At 32.7% G+C, this 23,679-nt stretch overlaps 1 protein-coding gene across 11 annotated transcripts in view; it reads right to left on the reverse strand.

Annotated features, from left to right (window-relative positions):
- Positions 1 to 5,281: 5,281 nt before the first annotated feature.
- LOC112031821 (disease resistance protein RUN1-like) overlaps positions 5,282 to 23,679 on the reverse strand; it is a 32,897-nt gene continuing 14,499 nt past the window's right edge. The window contains exons 1-11 of one of the 11 annotated variants that reach the window (XR_010629172.1): positions 21,791 to 22,813; positions 19,548 to 20,084; positions 18,229 to 19,318; positions 17,669 to 17,905; positions 15,849 to 17,568; positions 11,202 to 11,417; positions 9,819 to 9,983; positions 7,467 to 8,867; positions 6,776 to 6,850; positions 6,578 to 6,669; positions 5,282 to 6,305 (exon numbers count right to left, since the gene is read on the reverse strand). Coding sequence is in view for 5 of the 11 variants with exons in the window: in XM_024064529.2 (XP_023920297.2) it covers positions 15,823 to 17,568; positions 17,669 to 17,905; positions 18,229 to 19,318; positions 19,548 to 20,059 (3,585 nt within the window). In the remaining 6 variants the exon portion in view is untranslated. Of the gene's footprint in view, positions 6,306 to 6,577; positions 6,670 to 6,775; positions 6,851 to 7,466; positions 9,984 to 10,991; positions 11,160 to 11,201; positions 11,418 to 13,155; positions 17,569 to 17,668; positions 17,906 to 18,228; positions 19,319 to 19,547; positions 20,085 to 20,363; positions 20,619 to 21,790; positions 22,814 to 23,679 lie in introns of those variants that run through there. The other 10 variants (XR_010629171.1, XR_010629168.1, XR_010629169.1 and 7 more) reach the window with 10 other exon arrangements.

Consider the following 23,679-nt stretch of genomic DNA (forward strand, 5'->3'; position numbering starts at 1 on the left):
ATTCATAACATCTTCCATAAGCTCATCAAATTTCATTGGCGTAAGTTCTATGCCACAAAAAAGAAAAAAAAAAGTATTAGTAGTTCTAAAGTCTGTAAAGTTTCAATTTTCAATTATATCCCTTGTAAATTTTTGTAATTACTCACTTTTCTTTTTAAATTTAAAATATATGTTGGATATAAAAGGTATTTGACAAATCTAAAATGTAATAAATATTTATTTGTTATATGAGTTAAATGGGTTGTGTTAAGTGGGTCATTTTTGGTTGACACAAATAAATTGGCATGTCAAACGTGTCTATTGCGGGTCATACGGGTTGACCCATTTATGACCTGTTTCTTATCGTGTCACTTTCGGGTCGACCCGTTTATGACCCAAACCCATTAAGGCCCAACCCTAACCCGAAAAAACTCGTGTCGGGTTCGTGTCGTGTTCGCGGGTTGGGTCGAGCATTGACACCCCTATTCGCCACTGCGTGTTTAATACGATAAATATACAAGGGCATAATTCGGCATATTTTAAAAAAATACGTTTCAAAAGTTCAGCATAAAAATACTCAGTAATAAAACGGTACATAAATAGTTCGAGTATATTACATTTCTTTTTTAAAAATTCGTAATAAAAAATTAGGAAACATTTTTCATATATTTTTTTATAGATAAAAAAAAAAAAATCATCTTTATATGATAACCTTTATCATAAAAGTCATATGTAATTTAATCCTTAGACTATCCTAAACAAAAGTTTGTTGAATGATATTAGAGATGTTATAAATTTTATTATATAAGTCTTATCAACTTATGTATCATAAATGGGATTCAGATCTTCTAGAGCTCCTAGGATATTCTACCATGTAGAGTTCTTTTAATCTTAACCTCTCATTTAAAAACCAATGGTTTAGATTTCACTATGTCATTAATTCTGAAACAAAACATTAAAAATAGATGCCACATCAACTATTAAAATGGACATGTCACATTTTGAATTTATTTTTAGTTTTATAAACTCAAATCTGAACCCAATCTTGTTGCCATGCCAACACCCACGACACCAAACTTGTCTTCGACGAGATCTCTACGCCAGAATGAATAGAGAACTTGGCAGCCAGTAGGGAGGTATTTTGCTGGAGTGGGGTGAGTGGAGGAGCTGTATGGGTTGGGTCGCCAAGAGCTTTGGGTTATAGACAGAAGCGCGAACCTTTTGTTACAGAGATAGTCATCTCTCTATTTTACAAGTATGGACTCTACCTACCAAATAAAATGATATAACAATGAATTCAATTGGGTATAGAAACTAACTTAGAAAAAAATTGGTACAAAAATTGTCCCAGGCCATTACACATAAAGAGCAAGTATACTAGTAGTTGAAAAATGCGACAACCAGAGAAACATAATTTGCACAGACGTATGTTAATAATGGTTCTACAAATCAATTGTATTTTTTGTTGTTGAAAATTGCTGCCAAGTTCTCTATTCATTTTAACACTGAGATCTCGCCGGAGACCAGTTTTGGTGCAGTTGGGTGTTGGCACGGCAGGGAGATTGGGGTTCAAATTTGAGTTTTAAATTTTTTTTAAAACTAAAAAGAAATTCAAAATGTAACATGTCCATTTTAATAGCTGATGTGGCATATATTTTTAAGGTCTTATTCAATAATTAAAGACATGGTGTAATATGAACCATTGGTTTTTAAATGAGAGGTAAAGATTAAAATAAACTCTATATGGTAGAGTACCTTAGGAACTCTAGAAGATCTGAATCCTCATAAATGAAAAAAAATAATTCAAATACTTAATACTTTGTAATTATTATCTTGTTGAAATGAAATGACAATGAGTAAAATTTTAATAATAAAATTTGTAATAATTTAAAATTTTTATATGAAGTAACAATGATTATTTACAAAGCATAAACTTATAGCAACAGACAAAATTCCAAATTTTCTTTTTGCAGCTTTAGTTTTTATTTATTTATTTATTTATTTATTTATTTTGTGTACCCCCCCCCTTGTTCTTCTATGTCTTGTGTTACTTTCAAGGATAATTTTGATACAGCACCTAGACATCATATGTTTCTCTTTTTTTCCTTCTTCCTTACAACCCCACATCAAAACCATAAAGCTACACATAGTTTATCTACAAAATAATAATAATAATAATAAATAAAATAAAAATAATAAAAGCCTCATCAAACCCTAACTAAATTAATGATGATGAAGACTATCTTAATATTATTTTTTTGCTAAATAAAAAAAGGGAGTCTCCGATTTAGACTCAGATGATGAAGACTTTATTTCGCTCGAGCATTTGCAATGACATTAATTGGAATTAAATGGCTTTATAAATATTTTTCATTTCTCCAAAATATATATACAAATATATAAACAATAAAAGTAGCTGGAAAATGTTATCATTTTCGATACATCAAAGGATTATAGGCATTTAAATATTGATTGTTGCTTCCTGTGTCACAACATGGGTTTTAATCTGGATAGATTAATATACATATGATTTTATCACCACCTAATGTGATGATTTGATTTGCTAGTAAAGACTGTCTATGTTGTGCGTCTTTTTTGTTAAATTTGGGCAATCATCTACACTTCAATATTGCTTATGCTTCTGCTTTTTTGTTGCTTACTAAAACATATAGATACAAATTATGATGAATATCTTTTTCTCTTTCCTTTATTTCTTCATTATGTATTATGAACTCCTTTTTCAATTTTCAGAACAAGAGATTGAGGTTAGTTTGGTTTTTGACATGCTTAAGGACCACTTGAGATTGATATGGGATCATTTCTTATGCTGTGAACATTTTTTGACATAAATAGCAACAAAGGTGGCGAAAAGATAAAAACATAAGGGATACCATCCGGAAAAGGGCAGTTTAAATATTTTTGATATGTTTATGGTGTACTTGCTTACGTCTTGTGGCAATTTCAAGGAAATGGGCATTGATTCAGGATTGTAGTTTTTGGTATAAGATGATACGTCATCTTGTATTGGGAATTTTTGGATGAGTTCTTGTACATGTGTGTATTATATGAACATATGAATCGTTTTGAATTGTTGTGTAAGTGTGTATGCAATGTATAAACATGTAAATTTACTATGTTTGTACAAATATATGAGATTGTGCATGATCTTGGTGAATGCAACATCTACCAATATAGCTTGTTAGTTGGAATTTTGCAAGATCACAATGATGATAGTAACATGGATTTGTATTTTGGAGATATTTTGGTTATATTTTTTGCTCCACCATTCACAATTTGCCAATATATTTGTTTTACTTTCCTTATAAAGTAAACAGAGTTAAAAATGGAAAACAATAAAACATATGATAAGTTGTGATTTGTGGAGCATAAAGCAAAATACAAAAGGCGAGACAAAAGATTTGTATTAGTTGGACATGATGAATGATTATGAATGTGACGAGAAAGAATAGTATTTTAAATTATACAATGTGCTATCATGTGAGTAAAAAAAATTGAAATTAATCAATTTCATGATTTAGATTAAAAATTTTACAAATCTAAAGTGTAGTGTCCCATCATTTAAAGATTTTCAATGACACCATACTCTATCCAAAAAATTAAAATCATAAAAGGTAAATTACCATTTTGGTCCCTAATGTTTATATTATGTGTCAATTTGATTCCTAATATTTTAAATGTGTCGGTTTAATTCTATGTCAAAATAATCTTTGTAGTGTTGGATGGAAATTGCTAGTTATCAGCCAAAGAAAAAAAAAAAAATCTTTTTCTGCCATTTAGGATGTCATATGGCTTTGCCTAAAAATAACCCACATTAATCCGCGTATAATTGTGTAAATTTACAAGTTTACTACAGTAAAGTATTCTCTCTCACACCATATCTTTAAGAAATCGGTTAACAGCTAGTGATATGATCTTTTTGGGATGAGCTTCAAGTTGGAGCTCAACTGTGGAGGTATGGAGACATGATTTTGTGGATGAACTTCAAGGTGTCAGAGATAAATAACCAAGAGCTTCATGAGATAATCTAATGCAAGTGTACCCATATCTGATTTCAAACTTTAAATCTTCTCTACCACTCTAAGAAGAAGATCCATAGTAGGTATGATCAATGGAGGAGAGCCACACTCATGTTGATTTTCTTTCTAGGTGCTATTTTTCCTTTGGTGAATGTCTTAATCAAGTTATTCTTCTTATGATTAAATGCTTGATGTGGTGTTTATGGGGTTAATTAAGGCAATCGAAGAGAATGAGAGATCACCACCTCCGGAGCTTAACCTTCCCTTTTTTCACTAACTTATTGCTTGATTTAGATGTATATTTCCCAGTTTACATAAACGAAAATTTAAGATTGAAGGAGATAACACAGAGGACTTTGATAGATTAATAGGGTAATAACAATTTACCCACCTATGTTAGGCCTGTTATCATTTTGCCATTTGTGGTTTAAAAAATGTCACTTTACCCTCCTCTTAAGGTCAACTTAGTTACAACTTTGTTACCTACATCATCAATTCATAACAAATATAAATTATGATAAAAAAGTTTGGGTTTTCTAATATCAAGAACAACAAAACATTAGTATCAAGTTTTTATTTTTTTGGTTAACTGGAAATTCTATTAAAGAAAACTAAGAATTACAAAATCTGGGGTAAACAATGCCCCAAGCATCAACTAAAAGCTAGTACAAAATAGAAGAAGGGGTATTGGAGTTAAATACAACCAAATAATTTGATAAATTCCCTTCCTTTGCCAAAAGATCCACGCAATAACTTCCTTCGCAGTAGGATATTTGACCGAAGGAGTGAGGAAAGGGAGTTGTTAATGAGGATGGGGTGATGGTTAGAGGAAGTTTTTGGGAGATGGAGGACATTGGCCTCTTCAAAAAGGGTTACAGAGGACTCTATCAAGGGAATGACAAGGTTGGAGTCTCTTTTATTTGACCAAGTAAAACAAGGTCCATTGAAGCCCGGGTCCAGGAGATTGCAATTATTGAGGAAGTTATTGAACGTCTATGGTTTGGGGGGGTGTTCAAGATGGGGAGGGAGTGAGAGGGGGCAAAGGAGGAGAGGTAATTCAATAAGGATATCCGATTGTTCAAGGTTGGAGGCATTCACCTGCACAAAGGTGTGGATTGATTGGTATTTACAGAGAGAATGTCAAGGGTGATGTCGCAAGCATTCCACAAAATCCAGATGCAACCCCTAAAGCCATCAGCATCCGAGCGACAGACATTGTCAAAGCCAAGAGAAGAGCTAACAAAGTCTGCCCTTTGGCCAGAAAAGGTAATTCAATAAGGATATCCGATTGTTCAAGGTTGGAGGCATTCACCTGCACAAAGGTGTGGATTGATTGGTATTTACAGAGAGAATGTCAAGGGTGATGTCGCAAGCATTCCACAAAATCCAGATGCAACCCCTAAAGCCATCAGCATCCGAGCGACAGACATTGTCAAAGCCAAGAGAAGAGCTAACAAAGTCTGCCCTTTGGCCAGAAATGCAGGTCTCCAAAATAATGGCAATGGAGGGACGGTGGGAGCAGACCATATCAATGAAATTTTTACAAATGTTTGGGTTGCCAAAATAAAAACAGTCATTGATTGCAGCTCACATTGCAATCTAGTATCTTCACTGGGAGAAAGTTAAAAGGATTAATCATGTGGGCATGACCGGTCATCCATTCTGTTGGCAGAGTAGGCAAGAGGTTGCGAGGTTGTGTGTTCAGAGTGAGGTGGAAGGTTATGAGATCCATTGGGGAGTTCAGCATGGTGTTGGTGGAAATCTGAAGCAGAGTACACTGTGTTGTATTGATATGATTGTCACAGCTTCCTCCCTCTCCATGAAGGGAAGGAGAATAAGGGAGCTTTCTAGATTGAGATATGCTGTCAAAGCTTCACAGGTTTGGCAGTGTTCCACCCTAAAAGCCTCCGCCGGTTGCTCTGGTGACTTACATGGGGATGGGCTTCTCTGTGGAGAATTTCAACACCTTCTCAAACAGTAACCCAAAGAATAATACCAATCCCCAAAAATGATGTTGTTTCATCCTCGCACATTTTGAAGTCCCTCTTGAATTTGCTTCAAAAACTGTGAATGAGAGAGACGCCACATGCTAATAGAGACAGATGTGTGTATGTGTCACATTACTTAACAGAATCAGGATCGTAGAATTTGTGGTTGCTAATTAAGTCCCCTTGATAGACTTTTTGAATTCCCAACTAAACCATTCAACAATTCATCTAGCTTGGGAATGTCAATGATAAGAGTTGCTGCTACATACAGTAGGCACATTGATTTCAGCTTTTCCGCTTACTGCATTTGAAAATTCTAGCTAGTAAGAGTATACCCCAAAGACAACCAATGAAAATTTGAAATCAAGTTCTTAACACCAGCATAAAAATTAGTTGTCTTCCTCTTTGAGTAATCAATAGATTACTTCCATTTTTAAATGAACATTTCAGATTTGGTTCCAACTTCCAAGTTTGTGTCTTAATCAAAATAAATTGACATCTCAAGTCAAAAATCGTGAACAAACAAAGATCATTAAGTCGCTTGAATATTGAGAAAATGTACAATATGATTACCTCTACAGCTTTTTAACTTTGATATGTGATCTTCAATGAATTTGTATCAAAGAGGGAGCCCAATCTTCACAAGTTTTCAGGGGCTCAACATGCTGATTAGGAGTTATAAATGCAAAATATATATTAATCATCCTACCTGTTAATCCAAAAGGAAACTAGATTTGAACTCGAGCATTGCTGATAAAAAATAGTACTAACCTTCAGCAATTTAGGCAAAAGAAGCAAATATTCATGGAGACACTTTCAAGCAAAAAAATCATGATACTGGATAATCTGTTTAAGAAAAAATATTATTAGATATACATCAAGGATTGCTTACTCTCAACATACAAACAAACAACATAATATTTGACAATACAAGGCTATATCTATCTCAAAGAAATATGCCTGTACAACTTTATGCTTATAAATTGGACATTCCAATCCTAAAAAATTCCTTTTTGCTAGAGAAAAAGAAACCTATATTTAAATGAAGGCCAAGCTGCATCTATGCTTTTTGCAGTCTGAATTGTTATGCATTTTGTGCTAATTATGTTCAAGAACTTGAGAATATTCATTAATATATCATGGAAAATGTTGGTGCACTTGGCATTTTTAAAATTTTATGACAAATTTTGGATATAAAAGTAACATAGAAGCCTTAATAAATTCAAAATTAACATTAGAATTATGATCTTCAATATTCACTTGATAAGATACCTTTGGCAGGTCAGAAATGATTAAGAGCACACTATGCAAAATCATTAGCACCTTTTATATACTCAAGGTAATGATGACTCAAGCCAAAGCTTATTAATTTTGAATATCTTGATACAGGGACCTACAAGTAAGAATCCAATCAAAGACAGAATTATAGCGTTATGTATTGAGCGCATAATGATAAGGAAACCTGAACATTGTTGCCCCATTCTCTCATGTCATCCAGAATTTTCTCTAGTGCTCAAAATTGTTCCAGCAATATTTGTAAGAAAGCTAGGAATCCCATCCTTGAGCTGTACCACTGCCTTCAAATCTTAGTATCCTAATCCTAAGTGATGCTCTCCCATAAAAGATTGATAAATGGTAAGCATCTAAAAATAGATTTGACGAACTCATATTTACTGAAAATGAAGGAAATATACCTTTTTGAAAGATCCTGCAATCAAAAATTCACCATATCAATCATTAATCACTCCTTCATAGACCCACTCACAATTTTTTTTTGATTTCTGTTTGATCAAGAAAAAGAATTACATGGAATCATAAAACCATAATGCAGAAAGCAATAGTCAAGAATGCTGAAAGCTGCAAATTCCCAAAGAAAAGCCAAAAAAAAAAAAAAATCTAAAATTCCCTAGCCATTGACTGCCTAAAAACTAAAATCAACTTAATCAAAATACATAATCCAAATTAATTTTTGAGCAAATATCTTGAGACTTTATGTTTAAACTTTGAGTTTTGGCAGCAAGAAAAAGAACAAGGGCCACGAGTATGACACTGAAGGCACATACTAACATGGCCAGATAATGGGAAAATAAAACACAACACTAACATTAGTTTGTTTCTGTATGTGTGTTCTTAACACATTTTCATATCAACAATGTACCTAAGTGTTTGTTTGTGATCAATTAAGCTAATAATTAGATTCTATTATATAATTAAATAGAGGCTGTCAAAGGCAATCAGGGATGACCTCATTGATGCTAAAATCTAAAGAAAAATTTTAATAGCATTTTAAATCATACCTTTCCTAACTGTCAAGATATGCATTGCTATGGATATGAAACTGCATCATCTTTTAAAGCAATTACCTCACTTCATTATCACCAGCGGTGGCCCTAGGCTGGATGTAGGAAAAGCAATTTTAAGAACTAAGGAAAAATATAATCCCTTCTTGCTGTGATAACAGTCAACATTCCCATTTTTAACCCAATATATTTGTCCCTTGTCAAAGTCAAACAATATTTACTTTCATATTACCAATAACCGCATTTTTCATCACATTAGTTACATTATATACATTGCATTTTATGCACATTTAAATGTAGAAGTAGGGACAAGATTGGAGTCTATGTATGATGCACTGGGAACACTTATTGCATCTTTCATAAACTGTATTGCACAAATTCAAAAGTTTAACTACAGAGAGAAAAGGCCATCTAAAGAGCAATTTTATTATTTAAACAGATGAGTAACTGAGATATAAGGTTTTACCTGGATCTCCAATAGGTTAAGAACTGCAAAACCTGCAAAAATATCAGCTGAAGTTTTCTGTATTCAGTGGACAATACTTGCATAGATCCATCATGGGCTGCAACTCATGGTGAATACTCCTTCAGTGAACATCGTAAGAATGATTGTGCAGATTTAAGGAAAAATCAAACCCGACAGTGAAACCACAGTCCTTGTATGGTAAGTCTACCCACTTGAAACTGGTGCCTAAGCTGTGCTACCATGGCCTAGTAACTCTAATAAGAAATTTTGAAGCGTAATTTAACAGAATAACATGGATTGCTTGAACTGTTCAAGTAGATGCATTAGTATTTTCAATAGGGAGGGAGCATTAATACGCAAATTATAATTACCGGATATTTTCTTTTTGCTAAGTATGTAATTGATATTTTCACTTAATCATTGGTTACAACAGGTGCAAAATTAACAAAAGGAGAAAGGAAATGCCAAAAGTGACCTCTTCTTCCCAATAATTTTTATGTATAAGACAGTTAAAGACATGTATATTGTTTGAACAGGATATAAAAGCATAACTATTTGCTCATAAACATCTTTTGCTTTTTTCACTTCAATGCATTCCAATAATACGGTCAATTTTTAATATTGTATTTCTATAAATCAGCAACTCAAAGTGAAATTAGTAAGAGGGTGGCAAAGAACCAAGGAAGATTACAATCATCAAAATAAAATTGGAGATAATCCTATTAATTTATTCACAAAAGATATGCATGTTGGTGAAACATTACAGAGCTATAGTCTTCAAAGGGATAGAAGACTTGTTCATGGTTGCAGACACTGTTAGAACCTTTGTTTTTTGGTATAGAGATTCATTATAAAGTCTACAAAATAAGAACATAAAATACCAAAGAAAAGACTTACATATGTACTTAGTTACAATTAACAGAACTTATTCTTGAAAAAATGTGGCAATTTCTACTAGTGGTAGTGTCGTGATTATTTTGTGAATATCCATAGAAAGATTAAAAAGGAAGTAAAAGCTCAGCTGAAACAACCAGCCATGGACATGCACCTTCTCAATTTTTTTTTAAAAAAACTTGGGTCCCCAGTATTTCTCCTACTCTTGCAGCTTGACTCCAACAGGATTGGTTGCCAGTTGGGACACTCTCTAAAGGTCTACACTTGCTTATCCTGTTGCTGTCAAGGCTTTTCATTGTTTTTTGAACTATTAGTTAACCTGCACGTTGAAATCAAACTTTTACAATACAAGATCACATTAGTGGTAGAAAAAGGCTATTTCTTCACAGTTGTCTTGTTTCTATAAGTCCAAATAGACCATAAAATGGAGAAAAAAAGAAAATAAGAGCTGAATGAAATCAAGTAAAGCTGAATGAAATAGTTCTAATGTACAGATCAAAGCAAACCAGATTTCTCCAGATGAAAAGGAAAAAAAAAATGATCTTTCAATATCTTTGACTCAAAGGACTAAGAACTCAGATGTTTCTCAATTCTGCCCTCACAAGAAGAGAATTCAATAAAATTCTCCAAAGAATTTTAGAAGGTAATTGTAACCTACATAACTGGTTCCAAAGCTTAGGGTATTCACTTATGGTTGTGCCAGTAAGGTTAGTAAAGGACCTGGCAGCTTGGTTTCGAAAATTCACCGTTATCCTTTTTCAACCAAATAAGCCCCAGATTTGGAATGATGCCTAATGAGCTTATCATTAACACAAACATGAATTTGTAAAATTCTCTCAGAATCATTTTGGCTACAGAGCTTTCAAACTCATTCAGAATTCCACCTGGAAGTATCTTTAACTAGCACATATGCCACAACATGTAAAGAACCTAAGCAATTTCATTTGAAATCCCTATATATATATATATATACTTGGATGTCTATAAAGGTGTATTATCAATTCACTATGAAATGTATTTTATCAGGCAAAAATGACAAAACAACAATGAAAATGTGACAAAACTTAAATTCTAGACATAATGCATCAACAACCTAACAAGTAGAGCAGGGTTTACAAATCTATGCAGACCACCTTCTCCAATTTTCAACCTTGTCTACACAGTTGTTTGCCTGCATAAGTCTAATTACTAAAAAGACAAACATGGGAAATAAGCACGGATGGTTTGAGGGAGTGAGAAGTATAATTTTAATTGGAAGAAAGCAACATGAGATGGAACAATAAACCGATATGTTTGGCAAAAAAAACTTTCTAGTTTTGATGTTTACTTGCTTTCAAGCAGATGATTTCATTTGCTTCCAAAACAAGAAGAAGAAGCATTTTGTTGCTATTCTTTGTTCGTCCAAGTCAAATTGCTAGGAGTCTTATTGACAACTCTAATCAAACATATGGTGGACAGTTCATTAATATTTGTACACAAGAAACAGACAATGCAGCAACCAACAAAACTTGGATTAAAAAGAAAGACAGTGACTTACAGAGAAAAAAGGTTGATTAACCTTCAAGGCCACTTTCACTAGATTCCTACCAATCACCTAGCTCTTCAGCACATTCCTTGTACTCACTTGATTCCTTAACGTTAGAGTTACCCTAGGCCATAAATTCTGGGAGTCTTTCAATCCTTTTTGGGTCAGGTTCATAATTAGAGCTTCCAGCCCCATCACAGTCATCACGGGTTCACTTGGCTTTGTAACCTTCTACTGCTGCCTCTATTGAATAGTTGAAATTATGATGGGGAACATCCAAGCCCTCATAAGGAGTGATGCTATTATTGTTTCTCTCAGCCATAGTTTTGTTAAGATCTTCGATGTCTTTCTTGTTTACCATTCGCAACCCGCACTTCTTTACCTTTACCCCCACGCCATGGATTAGTTTTTTCATCTTCATGGATTAGTTTTTTCATCTTCAAGTCCACACGACCGGTTTTAATTTTAACTAGTCGCGGACTTAATGAAGAGAAATGCATTTCATAATCATGTTCATCGCAAAATAATTTTTTATTATTGTAGAATTGTTTCATTTAAATTTTGAAACCTTAATTCTACCATAATTGGTTGACTAATTTGTACATCTCTAAGTCAATTGTACACATTTTGCATGCTACATGTAAACCCTATTTTCCATAAGGTTGAAATAATGTGGGAAACATTTGATTCTATGGAAGTTAAAAACTAAAATTCTTATATCTTGTCTTAATGTTGCCTCAATAATGTTAAATGAAATGTCAAAAATGGGATTTTGAAAAATTTCATCTTTATTTTTTTTATATATTTCTATTATTATTGAAGAATATCTTCTTTTTAGTTTTGATAAGAAATATGGTTTTCCATATTAGAGTTTGATTAGTTTTAAATTTAAATTTTGTATGATTGTATTTAATTATATGATTTAATTAAGTGAATGTAACAATTGATTTTATTGACATTCATAAGATCATCTTTAATTAATTTTTTACTCCTTCTATCAAGCTCTTTGTTTTCCAAGTAATGGTTACTAATTGACGTTTGATTTCTTGATGATAATTCTAATGTACTAAATATGCATTGTAACGTTTATTTTTATTTTATTATTTTCATTCCAATTTACTGCCATTAACTTAGTGTATCCACTTTCTCAAAAAAAAAAAAAAAAAACTTAGTGTATCCATAACTATTAGTTTGTTTATGATATGTTTGGTATGATGTTCTATTGTTGTTGTTGTTATTATTATTATTATTATTATTATTGTTTCTAAAATAGCATATGTTTCGTATTCCATTCTTCTATCGATGCATTGTAGCATTTCATGGGAAGACTTTATGAGAACAATTTTTATTTATTTGAATTTAAGTAAAATATTTTATGTTTAATTTTTTTTAAGTAAAAAAATGATAGAAAATATAAATAATTTAATAATATGAAGGATATGTCTAAATTTAAATTTTGAATAAAATAAGATGAAAATAAAAATAGTAAAAATGAAATGTATATCAATAAACACCAAATTATTCCAAAGAATAAAAAAAAAAGATAACAACTTGAAACACAAAAATAAATTGTATCAACCCCTTAGAATTCTGAAAATTTTTTTTTTTTTTGAAATTGAGTTATTAAATACAAAGACATACCACATTTTATTAAGAAGAGGCTGTCATTTCGACCATCCAAATAGTTTGAAGTTAGAGAATATATGGTATGTCAAGGAGGCTTTCCTGGAGCTTCTAGATCAATAATAGATTCTTTTACTCATCAATTTATATGTAAATAGCATTCATTTTACAATGCTATGAAAAGGTACAAAGTCACTTTTCTTGGTGTTAGGACTTAGGAGCTTTAATATCTACATTAAGCATCTGTTCATGTATAATATGTATTTGGCTTGCGTGCATGCACATACAGTTTATGTAATTTAATCTTGAAAATCTATGGCAATATCTACTAGAGGCAGTGTCATGTTTAATTTGTGAATATCCACAAAAAAGATTAAAAAGGAAGAAAAAGCTCAACTAAAACAACCAGCCATGGACATGCACCTTCTCTATTTTTTCAAAAGAAGCTTAGACCCCCTGCATTTCCTTCTCTGTAAAGGTCTACACTTGCTTATCCTGCTACTATCAAGGCTTTTCTTTGTTTTTTGAATTGTAAGTTACCTTGCACATTGAATTCAAACTTTTACAATACAAGACCACATTAATAGCAGAGAAAGGCTCTTTCTTCGTGATTTTCCTTGTTCCTGCAAGTCCAAATATACCATAAAATAGAGAAAAATGACAATGAGAAGTGCTTTAAGATCCCCAAAACTCCCTCCATTCATCTAGCTCTTCATCCATGCCTGAATCAAGTAAGGCTGAATGAAATTAGTTCTAATGTACGGATTAAACCAAACCAGATTTCTCTAGATAAAAAGAAAAAAAAAATTCTTTCAGTATCTTTGACTCAAAGGACCAAGTCCTCAGATACCTTCTCAATTCTACAATCACAAGAAGAAAATTCAAAAAAGATATCCAAATTATGACAATCATTTTAGAAGGCAATTATAACCTACATAATTGGTTCCAAAGCTCAAGGTCTTCACTTATGGTTGTGTCAGTAAAGATTAATAAAGGGCCTTCCAGCTTGGTTTCAACAATTTATAGTATGCAACAACCATTATCCTACATATATACTTGGATGTCTATGAAGGTGTATTATCGATTCACTATGAAATGTATTTCATTAGGCTAAAATGACAAAACAACAATGAAAATGTGACAAAATGTAAATTTTAGACATAATGCACCAACAATGATAACAAGTAGCGCAGGGTTTACAAATCTAAGCAGACTACCTTCTCCAATTTTCGACCTTGTCTATGTAGTTGTTTGCCTGCATGAGTCTAATAAGTAAAAAGACAAACATGTGAACTGAGTATGGATGGTTTGCCTTGGTAATGATTTGAAATAAGTTAGGAGAATTTCAAGAATATCAAGAGCCCAAAGCACAAAAGGTAGATATGGTAAAAATTTCCATAATTAACAAGCAATGTTATTATTACAGATCAACGGGGCAATGCAAGTGATAGGCTGATACCAGCCTTTCCATTCAAAATCGACATTACATATATTTTATTAAATTCCTGAATGTCAAAAAAAAAAAAAAAAATAGATGGAATCAAATAAAGAAAAGAACAAAAAATCTAATTTACTAAAAGAGATGTCACTTTTAATTGAGATTCAAATATTATTAAGATCTCACCCATGCCTCTACACAAGTGTCGCATGTGATGATGAGGGTGTAAGACATTTTCCTAACATTGGAAAACAATGGAAGAACATGGCTAAGGCCACTTTGGAACAATAAATGTTCAATACTATCTATTATTCACAGTATTTGTTGATTTCCATTAGTGACATTACTACCTTTTTGAACTTCTTCTTCAATCGCAATTATTAGTTCATGGTGCGTATCTCTTGCATCTTCACCATTTGTTGATGATAGTTAGTGACATTATTAACTTTACGAATTTTTTCCTCAATCACAATCATAAATTCATGGAATTCTACTTTATTCATTTTGAAAAACCTGTCACGCAAACAAAATGAGGCTGCGCTTGTGGATTTCTAAAATGAGGACAGGGAAGGCAATGAGGAGGGTGGGGAGGGATTTAGAGTTTGCATACTTTACAGATCAAAGTACTAGAATCCTTAGATTTGGGAAACTAGAAGCAGAAGGAGGATTGAGAAATTATTACCTATCAAACTCAAAGACACTAACACTATAGAAAAGAAGAGACAGAAAGGCAGCCCCACCAAAGGTTAGACCGAGCTTTTCCAAAACATGTGGAATTGTGGTGCGGACCATGTGTCAATGTAGAAGGGAAGACATTTGGTGAAGCAACAGATGCACAATATGCGTAGGGTACAGGATTGGAAACGGCATAGTGAAGAGTCCAAATTCTGGACATTATATCCACAAAGCTAAGATTTTGATCCTACCACCAATGTATGGGCCCAAGTCAAGAATGGGGACAAGAGTTCAGAGATGCCACCACCTGCTTGACAGAACACTTGGGTTAGTATCACTGGGGGCATTTTTTCAAATAAAGGAGAGGAAACTCGGCAAGACCTCACTCTCAAATTTCTCTACCACTCTCCTCTCTGCACTCGTGGCTTCTCTCTCCTCTCCACACATTTTACTACTGATTCCAAGCTTTGATTTAGTGTGTGTGTATGTGTGTGTGTGTGTGTGTTTCACTTTGTGGAGTTTCTATGCTTAATTAAAATTTGAGGGAGTGAGAAGTACAGTTTTAAATGGAAGAAAACAACAATAAACCAGTACAACAAGAAGCTTTTTGTTGCATTTCTTTGTTTGTTCTAGTCAAATTGCTAGGAGTCTCATTGACAACTCTAATCAAATATATGGTGGGCAATCCATTAATATTTGTACACATGAAAAAGAAGAAAGACAGTGACTTACAGAGAAAAAAGTTGATTAACCTTCAATCACCTAGCTCTTCAGCACATTCCTTGTTCTCACTTGACTCCTCACAGTTAGAGTTACCTTGAGCCATAAATTTTGTGACTTTTTTCAATACTTTTTGGGTGAGGTTCGTAATTAGAGCTTTCAGCCCCATCATAGTCATCATAGGTTCGCTTGGCTTTGCAAACCTTCCGCTGCTGCCGCCATCGAATTGTCGAAATTAAGATCTTCGATGTCTTTCTGGTATACCATTCTCAACCCGCATTTCTTTACCAACAATGGTTCTGGTACCTTCCCATTGGCTTCAATTTTAATTCCAATCTGACTAAATCCATTTGCATCGCGTTCGCACAATGAATTTATATTTATGTTTTTCTCCACGTAGTTTTGAGGAAGCATATAAAGTAGCCAAGTGTGATCTAATAAAGGAACAATGTCGTACGTGACTGGTGCACGATTCATTTTTTTTCCGTTGACTATCAACCAACAGGCAAGAAAACCTTCTTTGAGGATTTGGTGATGTGGATGAGAACAAAATACAGCGCAAACAGCAATCCCGATCCACTCATTACACAAAAGAGAATTAGGTTCTTGAATACTGACCTTATTCCCAATACTTTGATGCGTAAACCACTTTGGAATTTCACTTCCAGGGAAAACACTATCAGAGCGAGGGCACCGAAGGGAACTTCTTATCATTGCAAAAAACAGCAATCCACTGTCAATGAAGCCTTGATTCTCAGCCAATTTACTACAATTTGTAAGGACGAGGTGTCTCCCATGAAAAGAATTTGGTGGTAATAGATCTGGTAGCGTTTCCAGTGAGGTACAACCCTCTCCCAAAATAATATTAATATTTAATGGAAGCTTTGGCCATGATTGAAGACTTGTACAATTGTTCACCTCCAACCAATACAGCCTAGATAGTTGAGTGATGTTTTCCGGAAGGCAACCAAAATTATTTCCATTTAGATATAATTTTTTTAAAGAGAATAAGTGACAAATATCATTGGGAATTGCATTGAGATTGCAATAACTTAGGTTCAGTATGGTCAAAGAACATAAAGAAGTCAATAACAAGCCCATGTGATTGGGACTTCTCGGCTTAAATCCACCCAAAGCTAGTCTTTTAAGAGTTTGAAAAAGAGCATTAAAAGGCATAAGTCCTATAGCAGTTCCACTCACGCCAACCTCCTCTACACTTTTCTCAGTCACCAAGTTTTCCGGTAGTTTTGAGCATCCGGAAAGATTGAGATCTTTAAGCCACTTCATATTAAAAAAGGTACTAGGAAGAGACGTGAGACTTTTGCAATCTTTTACATTCAATGAAAAAAGGCCAATCAAATTCTCAATTGATGTAGGTAATTTTGTAATAGCAGTGCCATCCAAGTGAAGCTCTGATACACTTTTCATATTTTCTCCAAACTCTGGAATTCTTTTTAAATTTGAGCAACCAGAGAAAATAAGGATATCAAGACACTCAATTTCAAACTTTCTTGGAAGACTTCTGAGGTTTTTGCAATCTTTTACATTCAATGAAACAAGGCCAATCAAATTCTCAATTGATGTAGGTAATTTTGTAATAGCAGTGCCATCCAAGTGAAGCTTTGATACACTTTTCATATTTTCTCCAAACTCTGGAATTCTTTTTAAATTTGAGCAACCAGAGAAAATAAGGATATCAAGACACTCAATTTCAAACTTTCTTGGAAGACTTCTGAGGTTTTTGCAACCTTTTAGGTTAAGAAAAGTGAGTTTTTGATGAACCCCAATTGATGGGTGCAAGGAATGTAAATTTATACAACCCTCAAGAACCAATTTCTCAAGATTTGGGATTTCGTTGAAATCAGGAGTTTCAATCAATTTCAGAGATTTCTTTAATTTGATGAACTTCAAATTATCAAAAGACTGTAAAAATCCAAAAAGGAAAATAAAAAAATTAGCTTCTACAAAATCATATGGTTTAATGAAAACTTAAAATTAAAGTTGTATAAGGTACCTAAATTACCTTTTGTTGGAAACTTGGTGGAAAATATTTTGAAGGGTATTCACTCCAGTCAAGATATCTCAAGGCATTAGGAAGATATTTGGGCTCGTGCAAAAGGTGAATGTTATCAATTATGAGCAATTTAAGATCGTGAACCTTTGAAAAGGATTCAGGATTCCAATACGCCTCTTTTTGTTTATGTAATGCCTCTTTTTGTTTATGCAACTTTAAGACTATGCCTTGAATTGCTTTTGTTCCCTAGTAATCATGAAGAGAATAGATTAGTGAATTGCAAAATATAAGATTACTAAAACCACTCTAAGTTTACTCTTTTAAAGCTTAAATACAAATACAATACCTTAGGTGCAGTTCATTAGGTTTCCTAATAAAATTCGAACTCATACTTAAATTTAATTTAATTATCCTTGAAAATGATAACATTGTATTTTATTGGTCAATCCAAGCAAGCAAGTGAATTTCATTTGGGAAACTAATATATTGAACCTAAAGTATTGTATCAAAGTTTTCACCTCAAATAATATAATAGGATACATGATTTAGTTTTCTAAATAATTGCTTACTGTATTTTTTGTCAGTACATCGTTAATGTCCTTAAACAGCCAAAGTTTGCCACGTTTTCCTGGCTCTTTAGGACACTCTTCATAAACTATGTTCTTGCCCATTTCTTGAAGAAAATCATGCATACACAAGGTACGACCCCGGAATTTAACAAGAGATTTATCAAAAAGAACCTCCAATCCAACATCTGGAAAAAGGTCAAGATAATTTAGTATTTCTACTACGTCTTTTTTCTCCTCATGATTAAAGAAACAAGCAATATTTAGGAATATTTCCTTCTCTGTTTCATGTAGTCCGTCAAAACTTATTCTAAGTACTTGGAGAATATCTTTTTCAGGAAATAGTTTTAGCCTATTTAATGTACTTTTCCATTGATGGATACTTCTACCAAACAAAAAAGAACCCAAAATCTCAATAGCTAAAGGAAGGTCATTAGCATAATATACAAAATCTCTGGACAACTCTAGATAATCTTCGGGTGGATGATCTTTTTTAAATGCTTTCAAGCTCAAAAGATGAAGAGATTCATCGTGAGTCAATCCATTAGCCTCATATATTTCATCTACTCCAAGGGCTTGTAGCAAATGCTTATCTCTTGTTGTTATGATAACTCTACTACCTAAACCAAACCAAATACGATCTCCTGCTAACTTGTTTAATTGGTTTATGTGATCTACATCATCAAGAACGAGAAGAATTTTTCTATGACGGAACCTGTTCTTGATCACAAAAACTCCTTCTTCAACATCTTCTACACCCATCTTTTCATTCAAAATTTGAAGAATGAGTTGTTGTTGTAATCGAACTAAACCATTTTTTTCACAAACTTCCCTAACATTAGCAAGAAAACAACAATCTTCAAACTTATTTGAAACCATATGAAAAACAACTCTAGCAAGAGTTGTTTTACCTATTCCTCCCATCCCCCAAATCCCTACCATGCGAACATTGTTTGACCCTAAATCCAAACATGACTCCAATTTCTTTGCTCGAGAAATTATTCCCACTAGGTTTTCAGTATAATCTGAGAATGCATTACTTAATTTATGCCACAATTCTCCCACAATGTTCTGGATAATTTGTGACTCAGGCCTGCAATGAAGAAACAAAAATATGTGGTTAGTATAAACCACAATAAATACATTAATAAAAGATAGAAAATCCAATTTTCTATTGTGCTAATTGAAAATTGCTTGGCTCAAGACAAAACTTGAAAGAACAACAGACATGTATTTAGGTCTACATAAGGTTCAAAAGAATGCTATATACGAGGTGGGTGTTATGTGAATATTTGAAAGAAAGAAATGACAAATTGGATTACCTATCTTGTACGTGCCATCCTTTGAGATTGGCTACTTCTCTCAAAGCAATTCTCCATGCTTGCACCTTCTCTATGCAATCCTTGAAATGTTCTTCATGTTTAGCAAAAGCTTGGGCAAAAGTACCCATTTGTTTTCGTATAGTAGATGGATCCACATCATAAAAAATTGGTAGAACCATCATTTTCATCTCTTTCATGCACCCAATGATCTTTACAAGTTCGTCCAAACACCATGTAGAAGATGCATAGTTTCTTGAAAGAATAACAATTGCAGACCTTGATTTTTCTATTGCTTTCAAAAGCTCTGATGCAATAGATTTTCCTGTCTCAAGTTTTTCCTCGTCTCTAAAGGTGAGAATGCCCTTTTGTTTTAAGGCGACATATAGATGGTCAGAAAATCTATTGCGTGTGTCCTCACCTCTAAAGCTGAGAAAGACATCGTATTTCCATTGTGGTGTTGAAGAAGAAATTGATGACGAAGATGAGGCAGATTGAGTGCTAATGGCAGCCATTAGAAATATATTGGCAAATCTTGAACTACAATAAAGATTAAGAAAAAAGTACATTCAATTAAGTTTAAAAGAGAAATTAAAATGAAAAAAAAAAAAATGAGAAGAAGAGAACGATTTGATGTGGAGGAATACATCCACTGTTTTCAGTTAAGTCAACAACTCTTTTTTTCTTTTTTAAACAAAGTAGGCATGCAAGTGCCCTTTACGTCCACGTATCGACCTTGCAAAGTTAAAATTATATAATTGTATTTATCTCTACAAAATAAACGCTATGCTTTTAATAAAGTTTTTCTAAGTATCAAACCTCTTGATCTTTATATGTAGGATAAACCCTTCTCCATGTCAATGCATGCTGCATGCACTCATTGTATCCTCACACCATTGATCAATCACAGCTAAAATGACGCATCCTTTTAGTTTTCTCAAAAAGAATACTTCATCTATTCCAAATTCTTGGCCCTCTAGTAGCCCCATAAGGTTGTCCTCTATTTTGAAGTCAATAAATAAATTTCTCAACTTTCCCTTTATTTACCTTATATTTAAGACAATGCATTATTCTCTGTAAAAACAAAAATACATAGCATTAAATGTTGTTCCCTTAAAAATTTGGATTTTTTAATAGGACCAGTGACATTGAATGGAGGTAATAGGAATTTGATCCATTTTACAATGATTCCCTAACATGCCAACAAATAGATGTAACATAATAATAAAAATATTAAGAGAAAAACGTTTGTAATTTAATATTTGGTATAAGAGGAGAATAATTATGGACTCATTTTCATTGTGTTGTTGGTACACTATAGTGGTCAAATAAGTAATAATAGTCACTAGAGATTTACCATGAATGGATGTCATTATCTCTTACTACAAACATACTTTTTTTATGGAAAAAAAAAAAAGAAAAAGAAAAAAAAGAAACCAAACCGATCAGTTTTAGAGATAGCAAGGAAGTCTCAAGCTAGGAACTCATGGATTCAATCAAACAGAGTCAGATCATTGGTCCATTAATATGAATAAACACTTTAATCGTAATGATTATATATATATATATATAACTGTTATGGGTCAAGTCAACACATTTTTTTATTTTTAAAAACTCAAAACTTAAAAGTAAGATTGGATGTTATCAAATTTATTTATTAAAAAAAATTAAGGAAATAAAAAAGACCCAAGAAAATTTTTATTTTTTCAGCAAAACAAAGTTGGTATGGTCATCTCTCTTTTCTTGACAATTTCTATGAAAAACCACTGAAAATGAGATTTGAGAGAAAAGAACATTCATAGAAAGCCACTTTTTGACATCAATTATACAATTTTTTTTACCAATTCAAACTAGCAAGTATGCCTCTTTATCAATTATAATTTTTATAAGTTTGGAATTTTAGTGAGTCTTAAAAAAAAAAAATTAGTAAAATAAAAAAACACCTGTGTCCTAAAAATTATGATTACTGCGCTAAAATCAAGAAAGAAGCTACTGCTACACAAACACTATTTTATTTTAGCGAAACTTTTGTTTTTTTTTTTTGACTATCTCACAACTACTACAACAGGAAAAATTCAGATATAAAACAGGAAAAAAAAAAAAAGCAGAAATAAAATTTACTTTTCTCCCCCGTTCCACTGTTTTCCCATCACTTAAACAGAAATTGAACACAAATCAAATATAAATTTAATATTAAAAAGATCAGCGAATTCACAGAGAGTATTGAATAAGAGGAGAGCGAGGACCTTGAGGATGCTGATGGATCACGTTGTCAAGGTCGATAAGATGAAGAGAGAGAGAGAGACAGTCAGCTAAAGAGGAAAACAGAGGATAGAAGAGAAATTGTGAGAGTATAAAATGTTGACATAATTGTAGAAATATATTATAATTTAAGTAAAGCTGTGAACATCACAACTACCCAACAAGTGGATTAGTAGGTGGTCCAATTACGAAACTTCTTCTTCTTATCTTAATTATTGAAGCAAAGCAGAACATGATAATTACCCTTGGACTTTTGTGAAGGCTAAATTCCAAGATGGAAATTTCCTTGTAATGAAAAGTTTTGTTGCAAGTATTTGTTTAAGAATTTTTCTTTGTAATCGTTCTTTCGGTGTAATTGAGGATGAAGACAAAAGTTTGTTGTTAACTCAACTTCACTGTACAGATTTACAAATTTTGGTCAAATGCACTTATGATCAGTCGAGCGAATATAAGAAAAAATTTACAAGTTTGGACAAACTTAATATTCAGTTGAGGAACAAAGTCATCAATAAGCTCACGGTGAAATTAGCTAACATTTTTGCATGAAACCTCGAACCTAATACAAATTAGACTAAAGGCCATAATTCATTAAAAACTAATAATCTAACATGCGATCAAAATAATAATAGTAATAATAATAATAATAAATCTAACAAGAAAGACTAGATAAGCAAATTCAAGAAAGCTATTGGGGTCATGCAACACTTAACTTCTCCATCAATGAGCCTATAGAATTAGAGTCCCACCTATATTGGCAAGAATTTATGTTTTTTGGTGCCAGCAACTCCCTGGACATGTGGGATTGCTTGCCAGACCAATTCCCCTATTGGGAATTCTCTATTTCTAACCAAATGATTCTAGCTCTCGACCATCTTTTCAAGATGTCTAACACAAGGCTAACCGAGTACTTACAGGCTCAGCCATTGTTGAAGCTTCAACCTCAGACCTTGAGATCGCACCAGGCTGGCCCAACCTAATTTGGGCCTAATGCAAAATATATATATGGGGCCCTTTTTTTTTATATATAAATATTAATTAAATCAAATTATTTAATATAAATCAAATTGAGGTTAATTTGATGTATTAAATACATATTTTAATGAATAATACTAACTAAAATTAAGGTTTATTTCATATAGAGAATTGAATATCATTGTTGAAAAATGAATTTAACAAAAAGAATTTAAAAAAAAAATTTATCTTGGATATTTTTTTTTTTTGTTATCTTGGATATATAACAATACATAGTTAATTACATTTATAATCTATGATATTAATTGATGTGTGACTTTGTAGTAGATTAGTTTACAAATATTAAAGTTTCAAACTATTAGGGAGGATTAATCATCATTGATGATCTAACACATTTGCAAATTTTTTTTAAAGCCTTGTTAGAAATAAAAAATGAAAATGCTAAAAGTACTACAAAATGTTCACAATACAATGTGACAATAATAGTGAAGGATGAACTTCAATAATGTAATTAATGAATATTTAAAATACTTTTTTGTAATTGGTAACATGTTAGTTTGTAAATCTATAATAAAATTTGTGATATCTCTAACATCACTAATAATAAAAAGTGCACAACAATTTGAAAAAATTCATATTTTTATAAAATTTTGTACCTTTTACAATGAGATGGGGGCCTTTTTGATAAAGGGCAAATATTTATTTGTGGTGGGGGCCTTAGGCCTAGGCCTAAGTTGCCTAGGCCTTGGGCTGGCCCTTCATCGCACCAACATTTCTTCTTATTATTCTTCTTAGTCTCACTCGCCCCATATCTCTCTGCATTTTTGCTGACTACTGTTTTTGCATTTTCTCTTTCTCTCTGCGTTTTTTCCTTTGCACTCTAGAGTCTTCTGGTCTAATT

Source organism: Quercus suber, unplaced genomic scaffold (genome assembly GCF_002906115.3).
Source record: "Quercus suber isolate HL8 unplaced genomic scaffold, Cork oak 2.0 scaffold_84, whole genome shotgun sequence".
Taxonomy (NCBI): Eukaryota; Viridiplantae; Streptophyta; class Magnoliopsida; order Fagales; family Fagaceae; genus Quercus; species Quercus suber.